The 18,108-nt window shown below is 35.2% G+C and overlaps 8 protein-coding genes across 8 annotated transcripts; 5 read left to right on the top strand and 3 right to left on the bottom strand.

Moving 5' to 3' along the window:
- Positions 1-734: 734 nt before the first annotated feature.
- On the top strand, positions 735-1,865 carry ERG3 (C-5 sterol desaturase; the record flags this gene model as incomplete). The annotated part of the gene is made up of 2 exons (XM_019181428.1): positions 735-852; positions 934-1,865. 2 exons carry the CDS (start codon positions 735-737, stop codon positions 1,863-1,865), a joined length of 1,050 nt encoding a protein of 349 aa, XP_019039725.1.
- Positions 1,866-2,184: 319 nt separating this feature from the next.
- On the top strand, positions 2,185-4,397 carry OSW2 (Osw2p; the record flags this gene model as incomplete). The annotated part of the gene is made up of 2 exons (XM_019183109.1): positions 2,185-2,215; positions 2,272-4,397. 2 exons carry the CDS (start codon positions 2,185-2,187, stop codon positions 4,395-4,397), a joined length of 2,157 nt encoding a protein of 718 aa, XP_019039724.1.
- A 736-nt stretch (positions 4,398-5,133) lies between these two features.
- Positions 5,134-5,283, bottom strand: GAT1 (Gat1p; the record flags this gene model as incomplete). The annotated part of the gene is made up of 1 exon (XM_019181033.1): positions 5,134-5,283. A coding segment is annotated over one exon (150 nt), but the record flags the coding sequence as incomplete, so codon positions are not given.
- Positions 5,284-7,387: 2,104 nt separating this feature from the next.
- Positions 7,388-8,425, top strand: WICANDRAFT_77200 (uncharacterized protein; the record flags this gene model as incomplete). Its single annotated transcript, XM_019184516.1, has 1 exon — positions 7,388-8,425. The coding sequence occupies one exon, from the start codon at positions 7,388-7,390 to the stop codon at positions 8,423-8,425; it is 1,038 nt and encodes a 345-aa protein (XP_019039722.1).
- Positions 8,426-8,834: 409 nt separating this feature from the next.
- On the bottom strand, positions 8,835-12,850 carry WICANDRAFT_77199 (uncharacterized protein; the record flags this gene model as incomplete). Its single annotated transcript, XM_019184515.1, has 4 exons — positions 8,835-10,160; positions 10,215-10,314; positions 10,363-10,555; positions 10,597-12,850. The coding sequence occupies 4 exons, from the start codon at positions 12,848-12,850 to the stop codon at positions 8,835-8,837; spliced, it is 3,873 nt and encodes a 1,290-aa protein (XP_019039721.1).
- A 246-nt stretch (positions 12,851-13,096) lies between these two features.
- On the top strand, positions 13,097-14,452 carry WICANDRAFT_28667 (uncharacterized protein; the record flags this gene model as incomplete). The annotated part of the gene is made up of 1 exon (XM_019181525.1): positions 13,097-14,452. The coding sequence occupies one exon, from the start codon at positions 13,097-13,099 to the stop codon at positions 14,450-14,452; it is 1,356 nt and encodes a 451-aa protein (XP_019039720.1).
- On the bottom strand, positions 14,423-15,631 carry WICANDRAFT_29401 (uncharacterized protein; the record flags this gene model as incomplete). Its single annotated transcript, XM_019181601.1, has 1 exon — positions 14,423-15,631. The coding sequence occupies one exon, from the start codon at positions 15,629-15,631 to the stop codon at positions 14,423-14,425; it is 1,209 nt and encodes a 402-aa protein (XP_019039719.1).
- A 189-nt stretch (positions 15,632-15,820) lies between these two features.
- Positions 15,821-16,917, top strand: WICANDRAFT_89403 (D-mandelate dehydrogenase-like dehydrogenase). The gene has a single exon (XM_019186183.1). The coding sequence runs from the start codon at positions 15,845-15,847 to the stop codon at positions 16,841-16,843; it is 999 nt and encodes a 332-aa protein (XP_019039718.1). The 5' UTR covers positions 15,821-15,844; the 3' UTR covers positions 16,844-16,917.
- The last annotated feature ends 1,191 nt before the right edge of the window (positions 16,918-18,108 follow it).

Below are 18,108 nucleotides of genomic sequence, written 5' to 3'. Positions count from 1 at the left end.
TCAAATGATACACGGTGTAGAACAGATTTCAAAGCTAGTCCTCTTTTGGCATGTCTTCGGTGCGTGGAGGCCTTGTAGCTATGCAGCAGTAGCATGTTAAACAAGAGAAGACACTGGCATGATAAAATCAAAGGATCTCGCTTTTTGAAACGGTTTCATACCAAACTGTCATCATGTTAATACTTGAATCTTGATTATAAATGGCCCCATACTGGTGTGCCACAACCAGACGTTGTCACTATTATCGCTCGTTTAACTGTTTACGACGAGACCTTTAAAATTAAGAGCTACTACTGTTGACTGGAAGCTCGGAACCTCAGTGAACCGATAGTACCTCAATTTATAATAGACCAGAAAATTTACAAGAGTGCAATTCTTTTCGATTACACTCATGGCCCATCACCGCTCTTCTCATGTTGTTCTCAGCATCCTCGTTTAACTTCCTCTCATCGTTTAACGCGTTTTCGCGCTCACACCATTTTCAACAGCTTCGGCTTTTTTTTTTTTATTTTTTTTTCAAAAGGAAAGAGCAAAAAATTTAAAAAAAAATCCTCGTTTAACAACATAAACAACACCTGAAAATTGTATATAAGTAAACAGGTCCCCATACAGATCACACTCTTTTTTGAATATAGACCCACAGGCCACAATCATTACCAACTAGTTATCACACTCTTTCCCTTGACCTTTGATTTACTTGCTGATTATTTGCTGTTTGCTTCATACTATCAATAATGGATTTAGTGTTGGAATTTGTTGATTCCCATGGTGTGGATTATCTCTATGCTAAATTATTCCCAGCTTCCTTATCTAGTCACATCCCGGAAGTTTTACAAAAATCATTGGATTTGGGTAATAACTCCTTTGTCAACTTTCTTGCAAATGATCCTACTCAAAAGCTATTAAACTCCAATAATGTGGCTCTCACCCAAGTTCTTTCAGAACTTCAGGAATCTGATGTTTATGGTAAAATTCCTGTTTTCTTTGACACTTCAATCTATACAAATGCTTCATTATTACCAAGATACAACTTATTGAGACAATTTTTAACCTTATTCCCTCTTATGTGGTTCTTTGGTATTGCATTATATTTAACTGTTGCAACTTTTAGTTATGTTTTCATTTTTGACAAAGCTATTTTCAACCATCCAAGATATTTGAAAAATCAAATGTCATTAGAAATCAAACAAGCCGTTAATGCCATTCCAATTATGGTTCTTTTAACCATTCCATGGTTTTTAATCGAACTACAAGGTTACTCCAAATTGTATTGGGATGTTGATTCTGTAAAAGGTGGTTGGTGGTCAATTGTTTTACAATATCCAGCTTTTATCATGTTTACAGATTTCTTCATTTATTTGATTCATAGATGGTTACATTGGCCAAGAGTTTACAAAGCTTTACACAAACCTCATCATAAATGGTTGGTCACCACTCCTTATGCTTCACATGCTTTCCATCCAGTTGATGGTTATTTCCAATCGTTACCATATCATGTTTATCCATTTGTTTTCCCATTGCACAAGATTAGTTACTTAATTTTGTTCACTTTTGTCAACTTTTGGACAGTTATGATTCATGATGGTGAGTATTTAGCAAATGACCCAATTGTCAATGGTGCAGCTTGTCATACTGTTCATCATTTATACTTCAATTACAACTATGGTCAATTTACCACTTTATGGGATAGAATTGGTAAGTCTTACAGAGAACCAGATAAAGAATTATTCGATAAGAGTAAGAAGAAATCTACAAAGACATGGGAAGAACAAGTTGTGAAGATGGAAGCCATCAAAAGTGTCGTTGAAGGTAACGATGATGACAGAGTCTATGGTACAGAAGAAAAGATCAATAAAAAGAACTGAGTAGCAGTCATTTGAACCTCCCCACACACACATATATATATATATTTATATACCCACCTTTTTTAACGTTTTGTGATGAACCAATGAACCTTTTGAAACTTATAAACGATACATTTTACTATTTCTCGTGTAGGCCTAAATGTTTTCTTGGTTTATAAACACTATTGTGGTACGGACCCTCTTTTTTTTTTCCTGTCAATTTTGTGTTTTTTTTCTTGTTTTCGTTTTGTAGCTGAACTTGAAATTTTTAACTTTATCTTCCATAACTTCTCAGCGGCAACTACAACGCTTTTTGAAGATTCGGTGCTGAAGGTTGATAATGGGTAGCGGTGCTGTAAACGTTTTGATCAGTTTGTCAATACCTGGATAATAATCTGGTTTGAATGGGTTCTCTAACAAGTTTTAGTTGGTGATTCACCTACAACTCATTTTTTCACGTGGAAGTTTCTTTGTCAAAGGTCCAAGTTCAATGTGTTTGTAATATCAGAGTACACTAAAGCCACTTCAAAATGGCACTCTGAAGAAGGCGGCGATCAAGTGTTTGATAATGTTGTGTCATTTATATCCATTGACAAGTTTGTTCAGTCAAAATCCAACCCTGTATCATATGATTTGGTACTATTCGCCATTGCAGATACTGCGCAGCCAGCAACTCTTTGTCAAAAGTTGAAAAGCTGTCTCAAAAATGATTCTTTGATTCTTGTTGATGCTAGCTATGGTGTCTGCTTTGAGGTTTTGATTTTGAATGAATTGCCAAATGCAACAGTTTTATCAATTTTATGCACTGCTGATGTTAAACTAATTGCAAAATCGGAATACCAAGTATTACATGAAACTCAATCATATAATGTCCGTGTCGGGTTTTCCTGTTTCTCTTTAAGTGGTCTTTGTGAAGAGACTTTGTTATTATCAAAAATTGTGGAGTCAAATAAATTTTTGTCATTACAAAACAGCAGGTTGGACCATATTATGAATTCTTTGGCTAAAATAAGGCTCGTTAAGTATTTGAATCATACTGTCTTTGCTCGTTCTAATCTAAGGAACAGTGAAGAGGGTCAAAGTTTTGGATCTTATATTTGGTTTCATTGTATTAGAAGAATTGCTCTTGAAGTTATATCAATTACATTTGAAGAATTTGATTATCAAAATTTCAACAACAATAAGACAACTGCACAAATTGTACCAAATTTGGTTCATGAGCTAATAACAATAGCTGAGAAATCGAACGCCTCCGATATTTGGAATTTCTTTAGAAATAAGAAGAATGTCATTGAATCATTACTCAATTGCTATTCTGCTGATGAATTGAAGGTAATGAAGGTAGCTATCAGGTCTGATCCTATTTTTTTGCACCATACAGATACACAATATTGCTTTGCTCATGACCTTCATTCCCCATTAAAGATGTTGGTATATCAACCATTATACTTATCTGAACTTTTAACTTTACCAAACGTATCTATTGGATTCCTTTATGGTATATTTCTAGAGAGAACAGAAGTTAAAATATTGAAATTTTTTAGAAAATTGAAAATACCCTCAAAATTAAATTTAACTGATGATGCTGTTTCAACAGCAACTGATGAAATAAGAGAGAAGAATCTTTTGGCGCTGCAGAACAAAGATGGCGTTGCATTAAATGAATTGAATGAAGAAAATATCCACGATGAGTTTTATTATTATGATGTTGATCAAATACCAACCTATAGTGAAAATGACGGTGATGGGGTTGATGGAAATACTGCTCAAAACAACAACAACAATGATAATACCAAGACCGATGTCAATAATAGTGATATTAATAATGACATTGGAAACGCCAGTAAAAACAATAATAATAATAACAATTCCACACAAAGAGAGGTCAAATCTGAACAACGCGGTAAGAGGACTGTGGTTCAGGATGGGAACAGCCATTTATCAAGTGTTCATACAGCAGATGGGGTGAAACTACTCAAAAGTAATCCTGATAGGCCACGGGAAAGCATCCAGAAAATTTTAGAAGACAGTAGTAGAATTCCATTACAATTACTAAGGCCCAAAAAGGAAAGATATTTGGTTTTACCTATAATTAAATGGGATGGTTCACAATTTTTGAAAACAGATACAAAACTTCGAATTGTTGAAAGTTCAAGGAGACATGTGTTGTTGGAATTTTCAAAACAAAAGATTATAAACCCTCAAGTGAGGCCAAAGACACCTTCAATGAACAATGCAAGTTATCAAAATTATCATCTTGACACTATACAGTCTGCTTCCAACGATAACACTTCTGAAATATTAAGTGTCACAACCAGTCGATATGGACATGTTGATTCAACAGTTAATGCAAAAGGAAAAGTTGAGATAAATGTAACGTCTTCCTCAAAAAAAAGAATTAATGACTCGCCAGCAAGCAAATCATCAATATCAAACAGAAACAAGACAAGAACCAATAGAGATAATCTGATTGATGAACTTAGAGGATTATCAGTGTCAGACAATCAAAATACAGAAAATGACGTTGAAACAATCAAATCACAGTGTAAATAAACCTTTTGATTGAATTAATAAAATAAGTGACAGAGATTTGAAGATGTGTAGTCAGATATCTACTGAACAGTTAACTATTTAACTAATACATTGTACCCTTCTATATTATGATCTATAAAGTATATTGCTATTTACGAATTCATAAGGTCATTGTGAGCCATTCCCAATTGCTATTAGGAGGGTTCCCGTCAGTAGTTGTAGCACCATTACCAGAAGTAGAATTAGAAAGATTTTGACCATTAGTGAAATGTTGGGAATTTGAAGCACTGATACCACCAGTTGTAGAAGATCCAGCTCCTGAACCTATTGGATGGCGATCTATATCCATATTTGAATTAAAGTCAAAACTATTGGCCACATCTTGTAGATTGAATTGGTCATTTGTATGGTGGATAAATTGATCATCTTGTAAGAAATGATTTGGGCCAATAGGTGTTGTTGTTGTATTGTTGTTATTATCATTTTGGGTAGAACTGAAAGGGGATGATTGTTGTTGGTGATGGTCGATTGGCTCTTGCTTAACAGAAGTTGATTTCTTCTTATTATTTAGTCTTGATGAAGAAGATTGTTGTAAAGACTGTTTTCTATTATTTTTTTCATTCGACACAGTGGGTGAATCTTTTTTAGCAACTCCAACACCACTGCTCATTTTCAAACCAGTTGATTTATTTGGCGATGATGGAGATGGTGTATTTTTACTGCTTATTGAATTGTTGTTTGTGCTTCCCCCAGAACCTCTTTGTCTTTTCTTTATAACGTCAGTTTTCAAAGATAATGGACGAACAACACCATGCAATTTCAAGAATAAGCCACAAGCATTACATAGAGGTTGACCTTCAGGATTTCTTCTCCATAATGGGGTTGTTTGAGTGTTACAATTTGTACATCTTGTGTTGCTATTAGAAGTTGAATCATCCTTATCAGTTTTCTTTGCAGCTGAAGTTGAAGAATTATTAACAGCAGCAGCCAATTGGGTAGATGAAGCATTTTTCTTACTTTTTGAAAGTTTAGAATTGGTTGGTTGTTTCTTTCTTATAGTTGATGCCGTTGTGGTTGATGTTCTTCTTGGATTTGAAGGAGGATTTGTCGAGCTGTTGAAAGAGGATGACAAGTTTGAGACAGATTCACCACCCATGATTGTGTCTTCATCATTGTTCATAGAAGTCATGGACGGTATTCTTCTCAATTTGCTAGCAAAACTTTGGGTATTTCTTTGGGACAAAGTATTATTGTTGTTGTTATTGGAACTGAAATAATTATCAAAAAAAGAACCATCATTGATTAATGGAGTATGACTTGTTGATGATGCTGGAGAATTTGTTGCTTGGCTATTATACATATTTTGGAAATAGTTTTGAGATTCACTAAAACTATTTGAAATATGATGATTAATATTTTGATGGTTTCCAAAAGATGAAGGCGGATCATAAGATGAGCTTATTGTTTCTAAAGGATCAAGGTATGAGTTCAAATCATTTCCAGGAGAATCAAGATAAGTTGAATGGAAACTTGAAGAAGCAGGTGGGACATTTATGGCATGTGGATGAATGCTATTTGCACTTGAAGATATTGGTATTCCGTGTTGACTTGTAGTTGATTTTGCAGAAGGTAAGAAATCAGTCATTATTGAATCATTTTCATGAAAGCTTGAAGATATTGATTTGAAATTAGATTCTTCCTGACCAATTTTCTTTATATGAGCAACGTAATCAAAATCATCTGAAGTTGGATCCATAGTATGGTTACCATGGCCAGTAGCTGGTGTTCCTATGTTATTTTGTTGATGATCTTTGGCATCCATAAAGTATTTGGTCAAGTTTGAGCTTTGTTGTCTTTGTGAATTATTTGTTAAACTTGGTATTTCAGATAAATTCAAGTATTCATCACCCATATTATTATTGTTCATATTGTTAAGTCTCTTTGGTTCATAATCATTAAATTCCGCAACCATGTTGCTGTTATGACTTAGCATTTGTTGATGATCAGATGGTAATACGTTTTCCTTCATTAACTTGATACTCATCATTCTCCAAGTGAGGTTTTGCATTCGTTCTTTATAAGGTAGGGAAGCTTTTGCCTTTGCATACATCCTCCATAAAGCTTCAGCAGAAGAGTCCTCATCAACATGAGTTCCTCTTCCTAAACTGGACATAGTAGTAGAAGCAGCAAATATCTGAACAAATCAAGATGAAAAAAGAACCGTAGCTGATAAGAAGATATTGTTGATGATATGAGTAAAAGATTGGAAATTGATACAGATGATTTGAAAATTCCTAAGTTTGACCGTTTGGAAAACAAATTTCAACCAGTTAAAGCAGCTGCACAGTTTGTTATATTAGATCAATGAGAAGCCGATGAGAGGTGTGTGATGATGAAGATTTGTGGATTGGATTGAGCAATATATTCTCAAAAGTGTTGATGATGGTACAACGAGAAGTTTTATTGAATTGAGCTCGTAGTTGTACACCATTGTAATTGGTCTCTGATCTCTGAGCCTGGAGCGTAACTGGGTCCTTGAGCCTATGGGATTGTAATCTAGACAGAAGCTGTTTGTCGCGAGGATGCGCGGTGGCGGATGCTGGGCTGTGATTGGCCCGATACGAGTGAGCGCTGGCGTCTTATCAGGTTGCGCAGCCCTGCCCGGCCTCCCGCCAAAAGCCTTTTCTACAAGTGAACGTTGCTCCCACAAGAGGTGCGGATATAGCAGGAGCCTAGCTAAGAAGAGGTTGAAACTTGAGTTACACTTTAAAACACTCTACAATTACAAAACATGTTACACTCCTTAGCAGCGTATACTGTGTTGATCTGAAAGAACAATTCGAGTCCAATACTAGTCTTTTTTTTTTTTTTACTCTAGTCGAGATCATGATTAATCAAGCTTTCGCGAATTTCTTCAAAGCTTCTACAAAAAAAAAAACACATAAAGTTTAATCTTGACACGTCTCTTGAAGTGCAGATGCCTTGATTATGGCTAAACCAGTTACAACTAAATGCTATTAACATCCATACTAAAGTCATTTGTTGTCTATCTGTACTACTTGAAAAAGCTTTTCTACTCACAAGATGATCTAATTACAAAACCATGTGAACTTGAAAACATCAACTTTCAATTGATTAATACAGACCCTTCTGGTACTTCATCTAATCAACTATACCAAAATTTCCCATTGTTCATTGCAAGACCTGATTATTCATTCCAACATAGTGTTTCCGCTGGTGATTCTTCTTCATTCTCATCCATCTTTTGGACTAGAGTTACTCCCAAATTCAAAGTTGCAAAATCCAGTTTAATTCCAGTTTATTTCGTATTGGCGCTAGATCAGTGTTTCCAAGATGTTGTTCTATCTGGTGTTACATACACAAACTCATTAATAGATTTCACTGTGAAATTACATATAAGGAAGCTATCACCAAATTCAATCTATTATTATAAGTTTTATGATGAACGTGGTTCCTCTGTTAGTGATGTCGGTAGATTGAAAACGTTACCAGATAACCATATATCCACAAATATTCATCTAGATATAACTGATTCAGCAGATTACATCGGTAGTAATGAAACAGATTTTGTCTTACAATTCAATGATTATAGAAATAAATTCTTTACAAGACTAAGAGATTATAGATATAGATATTCAAAAGAATCAAGATCTTCAAATATCACCACCTTATTTGCAGGATCAAATCCATGTATGTACACAAGAGAGTTTGAAATGAATGATCATACCCAAGCATTATTGGAATGGTTTCCAATAAGGCCTCCGAAAAGACACCTGCATGGGAAATATTTTGAGATTGGTGATGTGTTGAGGATAAATATCTTGGATCAGAAATTCAACTCTACACCTCATGATATTGAAAATGAGTTTAAATCTGAAACCAGGTGGGATTTGTTTTATACGATGGAGAATCCAAATTTATTAGAATTTCAAACTTCAATTGGATTGAACAGTTCTTTTGTAAATTTGAGAGATCATAATGGGATGTTGAGAGTTAACATCTCCTCAAATCAAGAAGTATCATTCTAGTGCAATAATTACAATTTGGCCAACACATCTGGCACTTCAACTACATACAGTGCTACTTGAAACAAAAGGTACAATATAATCAGGCTGATTTAATGGTTCAATCATACCTTGCATTATGAACAGCAACTTATGTATCATGTACCACAATTAATAAATTTTGCACTAAAATATCATTATACCATTTATAGAGTTATCTCCAAGAGCTTATAAGTTCTTGCTCAGTTTTTCATCAGCTGGACATTTCATTGTACGTGTGGTATCTATTCTAGAAGCTAGTGAAATTAGTTCGATGTTAGTCCCTATCAATGAAAGACATCCAATATCAATAACAATTTATTCAGCAAAGTATATATTATATAATGAAAGATAAAAATAAAGTGTAGTAGATTGCTAACCAAGTACAATCAATTCAATTACTTGTCTGAGTAATAGCTTTCATACCAATACTACCTGTTAAAATAGTTGGTTTAGCAAAAGGTGCATCAATACATGGGTAATGAATCTGTTCAGATATTGATTTTTTATCATCATCCTGTTCATCAATTGGAACACCCCAGCCACCTCCTGAAGGAGTCTCAATACGAATTCTATCACCAGCTTTAACAAATACGGTATTTTGACCACCTAATGCAACCCTTTTAAAAGAACCATCATCAAGTTTCTTTAACCAATAATTGTAACCTCTTTTACCTGGGTGTCCTCCATTCATTCCATATGGTGCAAATACACGTCTTTGCATTAAACAAGTTGCTTCAATTGGTATAGTGAACTCAATTTCTCTAATAACACCATCACCACCTTTGTATAAACCTTTACCCCCAGTTCCTCTATTGATTTCATATTTTCTCAAAATACATGGGAATTTTTTTTCAAAAGATTCAGAATCTGTCATTCTAGTATTTGTTGTGTGAACTTGAACTGCTGATTGACCATGGAAATTCTCACCTGCACCACCACCACCTGCAATAGTTTCATAATAACCAAATGATCCATATTGAGGATCTGATGAGCCAAAAGTGAAATTATTACATGTACCTTGAGAAGCAGCACAAGCTTGAAATGCTTTGAAAAGGGTATCTGAGATTCTTTGTGCAGTTTCAACATTAGAGCCAGCAACAGCAGCATCTGGAGATGGCATGAATAGCGAACCTTCACGTACTCTGATATCTAATGGTTGCATACATCCACTATTCAAAGGAATATCAACATTAATCAAGCATCTTAAAACATAAAGAATACTACCATACAACACAGCTATTGGACAGTTTAAGTTACTGTAAAATTGGTCACCAGATTCTGTAAAATCAAGAATAGCACTACCGTCTTCTCTATCAATGGTAATTGTAACAGCAATAGCAGTACCATCATCTAGATAATCAACAGCTTTTAACGGTTCACCACCAAATCTATCATAGGCAATTTTCAACAAATCTCTAACGGCAGCTTCTGCTGATTTTTGAATAGCATTAGAATAAAGATGAACAACATCTAATCCAAATTCATTGATTAAATTTTGCATCAAAATTAAACCTTTGTTATTAGCTGAAGCATGTGCTTTTAGATCACTGATACAATCATCCAACAGTCTTGACCCTGAACATCCTGGGTATTGACCAGGTTTAGTGTATAATAAATCAACAACTTTATCATGTTGGAATACACCTTCCTTGTATAGCAATTCACTTTCAATAATGGCTCCTTCTTGGTATAATTCTTTGGAGTTGGCAGGCATTGACTAAAAATAGAGTTAGTTTGATAATTTAGGGGTCTGGATGATTTCAATACATACACCAGGAACAATGGATCCGATATCAGCAAAATGACCTCTTGCACATAGCGCAAATAAGACATTATTATGTTCATCTAAAATTGGAGTAAGCACAGTTATACTAGAATTTGTTAGAATATCCCTTTTGGGAAAAGATGTCTTTACTTACTCTGGGAGATGTGTACCACCAGTTGTATGAGCATTTGTGAAAACAACATCACCTTTCTTTAATTGACCTTTCCAGATTCCCAATTGTTTTTCAACAGCTAAAAACATAGATCCCAAATGGCCCGGAATATGTGGTGCATTAGCCAATAATTTACCATCAGAATTAAATAAAGCACTGAAAAGTCTAATCTTTCCTTGATGTTTGTAGAAATAGATGTCAACTGTAAAGTAATACCCATTTGTTCAGCAATGGACATGAATCTATGACCAAAAACAGATAACTGAATAGGATCAACAATAGTGGTGGATAACTTTGTTGACTTGGTGTTTGTCAATTTAATCATAACACAATCTGATAAGACAACTGCTTCACAATCAGGTTCTATCAATATTGTTTGTGTGTCATCAATGATAATGGAAGGACCAGTTATCATAGTTCCAGTACTGAGAGACCCCAATTTATAGATATTTGAATCAAGATAACCCATATTTTCAAAATAGACTTTGGTGGATTCTAAAGGTTGTGGTGCATTGGTTTTAACAACATATTCAGACTCCTCAAATGGATTTAATTTATTCCCATCATTGGATCTAATAATCTTTCTAACACGAGCATCTTCAGCAATAACCTCTCTTTCTAAAGTGAACCCAAACTCTTGTTGATGTTGTGAGATGAATTGACTTTTGAAATCCCAGCCAACTTCAGGTTTTAAAGTCATGAGGCAAGTATCAGTTCCCAAATATTTCATGTTGAGATACAATTCTGTTGAGACTGGTGAACTACCAACATTTTGTTCTGAAGCTTCACTTTCAACAACTTTATCCAAATCATCGAGCTTAGTTTTGATGGTTTCCAAATTCTCTTGGTTGTAGACAATTGATATCGGTGTTTGCTTTTCCACAACAACATCAGCTAAAGATATACCATATGCTGACAATAACGAAGAATATTTGTGAATCAAAACATTCTCAATGTTCAAAACACGAGCAACTGCACATGAGTGTTGACCACCAGCGCCTCCAAAGACTGCCAAATTATGATCAGCTGTATTATAACCTTTACCTTCAGTTAATGTTCTAATTGGTCTACTCATAGCTTCATTTGCAACTTTTAAAAATCCAATAGCAACATCTTCAGGAGTCATTTTAGATTTAAGCTCATTGTTGATGACTGTGGTTAGTTCCTCAAACAAAACTCTTGTTCTTTCAACATCCAAGGGTTCATCCTCATTTGGTCCAAAGATATGAGGAAAATGTTTTGGTAATAACCGACCAGTGAAAACATTGGCATCGGTGATTGTTAAAGGACCACCTTTTCTGTAACAAGCAGGGCCTGGATGTGCACCAGCTGATTGTGGACCAACAACAAACATACCATTCTTCCAAAACAACATTGATCCACCACCTGCTGCAACTGTGGAAATATCCAATTGAGGTGTAGTTAAATGAACTTCATTAACAACATTGGAAAATACATGTTCGTATCGACCGGAAAATCTTGAAACATCTGTTGAAGTACCACCCATATCAAAACCAAGTGTTGACTTTTTATTTGATGGTCGTTTATCATAACAAGTTTCAGCGTAACCAACAACACCACCTGCAGGGCCTGAAAGAATAGCACGAAGACCAGTAAACTTGTTCCAAGGACATAACCCACCATTTGATTGCATAAATAAAAGTTTGTTACCCATAGCTTTTAATCCACCTTGGAAACCTGAACCGAATCCAACTAGATATTCTTGGATCTTGGGTAATAAATAGGCATCAGCAACTGTTGAAGAACATCTATCAACAATACCCATAGTTGGTTGTAACTCTGTAGAGACAGAAACCTGGAATCCTAATGATCTTGCAACTTTAGCAACTTGTTGTTCATGTTTGGGATACAAATATGAATGGAGAAAACAGATAGCTAAGCTTGAATAACCTTCAGCTTTTAACTCCTCTAATTGTAGCTTGACTTTGGAAATATTTGGGGTTTCTATGATACGAATCAAGTCACCAGTTATGGCTTCAGCATCAGCATTTGTTTCATGTTCAAGACCACCACCACCTTCAGTATAATTCACCAATGTAATACGTTCATCAATCTCAACAACTTTCGAGTATAATTGATCCAACTTTCTTGCACTTATATTGAAAAGATCAGGTCTAGTTTGATTTCCAATTTCCAAAACATCTCTGAAATCTTTTGAGGTCAGCAATGCGACTTTGGCACCATTTCTTTCCAATAGGGCATTTGTAGCCACAGTGGTTCCCATTTTAATAGATTCTATGGTATCAACACTCAAGAGAGTACCCTTGGGAATTTTTGAATCATGAGCTGTTTCCAAAACTCTTCTAATACCTTCAGTGGGAGCATCTGGATAGTTATTAGGATCAACTGATAATAGTTTGAACACTAGATCTTGTTTACCTGGAATTGAGGCATAAATATCGGTGAAAGTACCACCACGATCAATGGCGATTTTGATACCTTGAGTCATTGTTGGGTTGTATAATGAAGGAAATCATCTTGATAGAGTTGAAGATACCATTGTGTTTATATATGGGTTGTCTTATCAGTTTTAACGTCCTGTTCAAAAACAATCAGATGGACGGTGGAGGAAAATCAAAAAAAAAAAAAAACAGTCCATGGAATAAATGAGTAAGAACACCGAGTGCTTGATACATAAGTACCTTCAGCTTCCCACATAAATGAATAAACTTGATAAAATGCGATCCTCAGGACAATGAAGGACAAAGAGGGACCAACGGTCATCACAGTGTTGCCAGAGGATGATCCATTCTACGATAGATTCACACCAACCAGGAAAATGATATTTGTTGGTATCGTTGCATTGTCAGTGTTCCTTTCTCCATCATCAACTATGGCATTTCTTCCAGCTATTTCCAAGATTGCAAATGATTTCCATACAACAGATACAATGATCACACTATCAAATGCATGTTATTGTATCGTGATGGCCATATCACCATGTGTCACTTCACCTCTTGGTGATATTTATGGGAGGAAACCCTTATATTTGATTTGTACTGCTGGTTTTACAATTGCAACAATATTAACTGCAGTTTCTCAAAACCTTGCAATGTTTTTTGTCTTTAGATGTATAACAGCATTATTTGGGACTGCATTTTTCTCATTAGGTGGTGGTATTGTTAGTGATATTTATATTCCACAAGAAAGAGGTCGTGCTATGGGTATAACATTATCTGGATCACAACTTGGACCGGCATTTGCGCCTGTAATTGGTGGGGTTATTGTCACTTTTACAAGCTGGAGAGTTATATTTTGGGTTCTGGCTGGGTTGGGACTTTTCACATTTTTACTTTCACTAGTATTTTTGAAAGAGACTATAAGAATATCAAGGGCAGAAAAATACAAAAAGGATCATGCAAAAGCTTATTGGGTCCCATATAACCCATTTAGAGTGCTCAAGGCTTTTACTTATTCAAATCTAATTCTCAGTGGATTCATGAGTATGTCATTGTTATACAACATGTATGGGTTGACAACACCAATTCCAAATGTCATGAACCCTAGATTCCACTTGACAACTCCTATTTACGGTGCATTGTTTTATTTAGCACCAGGTATGGGTTATTTAATAGGCTCATTATATGGGGGTAAATGGGCTGATAGATATGTTAAAAAGTATATGAAATTAAGAGGTGAACGGATTCCAGAAGATAGATTAAGGTCAACTTATGTTTCATTTGGGTTGGTTCTACCAATAAGTGTTTTGGTATATGGATGGACTGTTGAAAAAGAGAAAGGTGGAATGGTTGTACCTATTATCGCACTGTTTTGTAATGGTGTTGCACAAACTTTTTGCTTCCCAAGTATCAATGCATATTCTGTTGACTGCTTACCCCATTTAGGTGGTGATGCAATAGCTAGTAACTATTTTGCTCGCTACATTGCAGGTGCTATTGGTACTGGTACGTGTTTGATACAAATCAGAACAATAGGTGTCGGTTGGACTAATACGATATCTGCATTTGTGCTACTTTTTGGGTTTGGATCGTGTTTATTATTGATTAAATATGGTGGAAAGCTAAGGAACAGATCTAACAACTTTGTCTAGTGAAGAACAAAAATAATCAATGTTTTTCTCATTTAAACCAGCAATATTAATACGACCACCTTTTGTAAGGTATATATGATACACGTTGATCAATTTCTCAGCTTGTTCCTGTGTAAGACCACTATACCAAAATAAACCTCTTTGTGATTTCACATGATCCCATGAGCCAGGAGTTTGATATTTCTCTGTCAACAGGTCATAAACTTTGGCTCTTAGTGTCTGTAGTCTCTTTGAGATTTCAGCAACATCCGTTCCCCATTGAGCTGATAGATCGTCACTGTTGGCGATTATTGAGACTAACCTAGATCCAAATGCTGGTGAGCTTGAAGCTTCAGCTCTCAAAATATACCTTAACTGATCAGTAATGACTGGTGTAACCATAGGGTCTGTAGAAACAACATGTAAACATCCAACCCTTTCCCCATAAAGACCAAGATTCTTTGAGAATGACTGCGCAACTAGCACTTCCACACCAAGTTCAATGAAGATTCTTATAGGTTCACCATCTTTCTCAATTGATCCTGAAGCAAAACCTTGGTAAGCTGCGTCAATAAACGCAATAAGTGATTTTGCTTTCATGATTTCACCAACTTTTTTCCATTGTTCAATTGATAAATCAGAGGCTGTTGGGTTATGGCAACATAATTGTAAAATGAAAACAGAATATTGTGGTGCATTCTCTAAAGTTTGCATTAAAACTTTGAAATCAACACTTTTGTTTTCAGAATCATAATAGTCAAAAGTATGAACTGAACCACCAACTTGTTTCAACAGAGGAAAATAATTTGGCCAAGCTGGAGTTCCTAAATAAAATTCACCAAATCCACAATACTGAGCTAAAAAGGTAGCACCTAAATGACAAGCACCTGTTCCACCAATTGTTTGACACGATGAGACTAGCCCTTTTTTCACTGCATCATTCCCAACAGCTAATTGCGCAGCTGGTTCAAGGAAATCAGATGAGCCTAAGCAAAAAGTGTAATCATGACCTTTACCACTTTCGTGTAATATTTTTTTCGCTGCTCTTATTGATGGCAATGTATATGATTCACCAGTTTCGTCTCTGTAAACACCAGCACTGACATCCACTTTGTTTTCATTACTGTCTAAGGCCAGCTTTTTTCTCAAATCGTTGAATTCATCAGCTGGCTGAAATTGAAGGTTGGTGAAAGAGCTCATCATGGCTTAGCCATTGAAGAGAACATGGTGATATAAGGAGCTGAAGTTGTCTTTTATTTATAGTGAATTCTTATCATGGCGTCCTTCAGAGTTAGATGGATTTGAAAAGACGTGAAAAAAAAAAAAAAAAACAACAGTCAACCATTATCCAGTGTATAAAAGATAAGTACAACCCCCATTTGAAATGATGTTCACATTCTTCAATTCTTCAAAATGACAGTGAAGCCTTTAATCCTGCATCTGGATCCCATAAGATATGCACAAAAGCCATGGGAAGAGTTTGAAGAAATAGCACAAGTAGTTCATATTGGTGATGATTATACTAGAGACCAATTCATCAAAGATTTAAAAGGAAAATACTCAAACGTGGAAGGTATTGCGAGAGGTTATTTAACTGGACAAAAAGTTGGTCGTTTTGATGAAGATCTAGCTCAACATTTCCCTCCGACTTTAAAATTCATTGCCCACCAAGGTTCTGGTTATGATCAATGTGACGTTGAACCTTTGAGGAAAAGAGGGATTCAGCTATCAAATTGTCCAAATATTGTCAATAATTCGACTGCTGATGCACATATTTACCTAATGCTTGGAGCTATGCGTAACTTTGGTGCTGGTCATGATGCTTTACTTGGAGGAAATTGGCCCATTTTGGGGTTTGGAGCTGGGGTCAAAGAAGGTTGGAACCCATCTGGGAAAGTTTTGGGTATCATTGGAATGGGTGGAATTGGACAAGCTGTTAGAGACCGTGCTAAACCATTTGGGTTCCAAAAAATTGTTTATTATAACAGATCAAGGTTGCCACCTAATTTAGAGCAGGACTCTGTATACGTTGAATCAATTGAGGAGCTTGTCACAATTGCAGACGTTATATCATTAAATATCCCTTTAAACTCAACAACCCACCATCTTGTAAGTGATGATTTGATTACAAAAATGAAAGACGGTGTTGTTATTGTTAACACTTCAAGAGGTGCTGTTATTGATGAAAGTTCTTTAATCAAGCATTTGAAATCGGGTAAGATTGGAGCTGCTGGGCTTGATGTCTTTGAAAATGAACCACATCCACCAAGTGAATTACTGAATCTATCAAATGTCGTTTCATTACCCCATATGGGAACACATGCAGTTCAAACTGTTTATGACATGGAGAATTGGGTGATCGAAAACTTGAGGTCAGGTTTAACTACTGGGAAAATGCTTTCAGTTGTGTAGAGATCAATTGAATGTTGGTAACACTAAGTGGTGGATGTTTTGATGCTATTGGTTGTAGCATGAGTACTTGATAAAAACATTTATCACTTTTACGTAGTGTTGAAAGGGGTTTGGAGCAGAGTTGGTGTAAGAAACTTTGCTGGTTGGTGTGACAGCCTTCAAAAGAGGGATTCATTCTATCTATTTGTCTCAGTTATACCTTGCGTTTGAAGGGCCGATGACATTGTAAACTAGATATTAATGAGGTTAAAAACGAAGCATGCTCTTGAAATGATACCTTTTTATATAACATTGGTTATTAATTTACTATTGGTTGGGTAATTAATGGTTGTAGCAGGTACGTGTATACTAGGTTCAAGATTTTCAACATTTATGATATTTTTGAAAGTCTGATCAAAGTCTAACTACATCTATCAATCAAGTGAGCATGGTGAATCTCATGGATATAAGTGTTTCATTAATTGCTTTGGTTTTCAAAAAAATATGGTTGTTGTTTGAATTTGTCAAAATGTCGGAATTTTATCAAGGGATAATTTTTGTCTCAAGCACAATTAAATCATGAAACAAAATGTAATTAGATTAGTTAGTCTCACTTATATAATAGAGTCTCTAACTTTGATTAAAGTACTTGTGGTTCTGGAAATATTTCAAGTTACTTATAATGGTTGAAATATAGAAAATGATAAATAGAATTCTCAAAACTGCTTTGAAATTAGTACTTTCTTTTGACTCTACTGAGGAAGCCCCGGTTGTAGTTAGAATAGAAGCTTTGAGGTCGATATCAATTCGAATTCTTGGACTATATGTATTTTTGTTTACTATGGGTGCTCAAAATTTTTGTTCAACTAAGGAAATGAAATTTTATTTTGAGCTTGTATTGTTTTGAAACTAAGTATGTATTATCTCTCACGCGCACTGATTAATGTGGCTATAATCGTTTTTCATAGAACTCTTTATTTACTTGAGATATTTGTAATTAAAGTTGGTCAATATAGTGAAAAATCAAATTCTTCAAATCAAGCCCGAGTCTTACATAAATTTGCAAGTAGATACTCTGGAGGATTCTGATGTTACTGTAGGTATTTATATTTAATCTGTAGTAGCAGATTATGGAGTTATTCGATAATGTAATATTCTATCATGTGACAGATCACGTGACGGATCACATGATCGACTTTGTCACATATCAAGCAATATTTCAAGATTGAGAAGGTTTGAGAATGTCAGATCTTGGTACAAGTAATAATTGGCTTAACAGATTGTAC

This window comes from Wickerhamomyces anomalus (assembly GCF_001661255.1).
Source record: "Wickerhamomyces anomalus NRRL Y-366-8 unplaced genomic scaffold WICANscaffold_2, whole genome shotgun sequence".
NCBI lineage: Eukaryota > Fungi > Ascomycota > Saccharomycetes > Phaffomycetales > Wickerhamomycetaceae > Hansenula > Hansenula anomala.
This window is presented reverse-complemented; position numbering and strand designations above follow the sequence as displayed.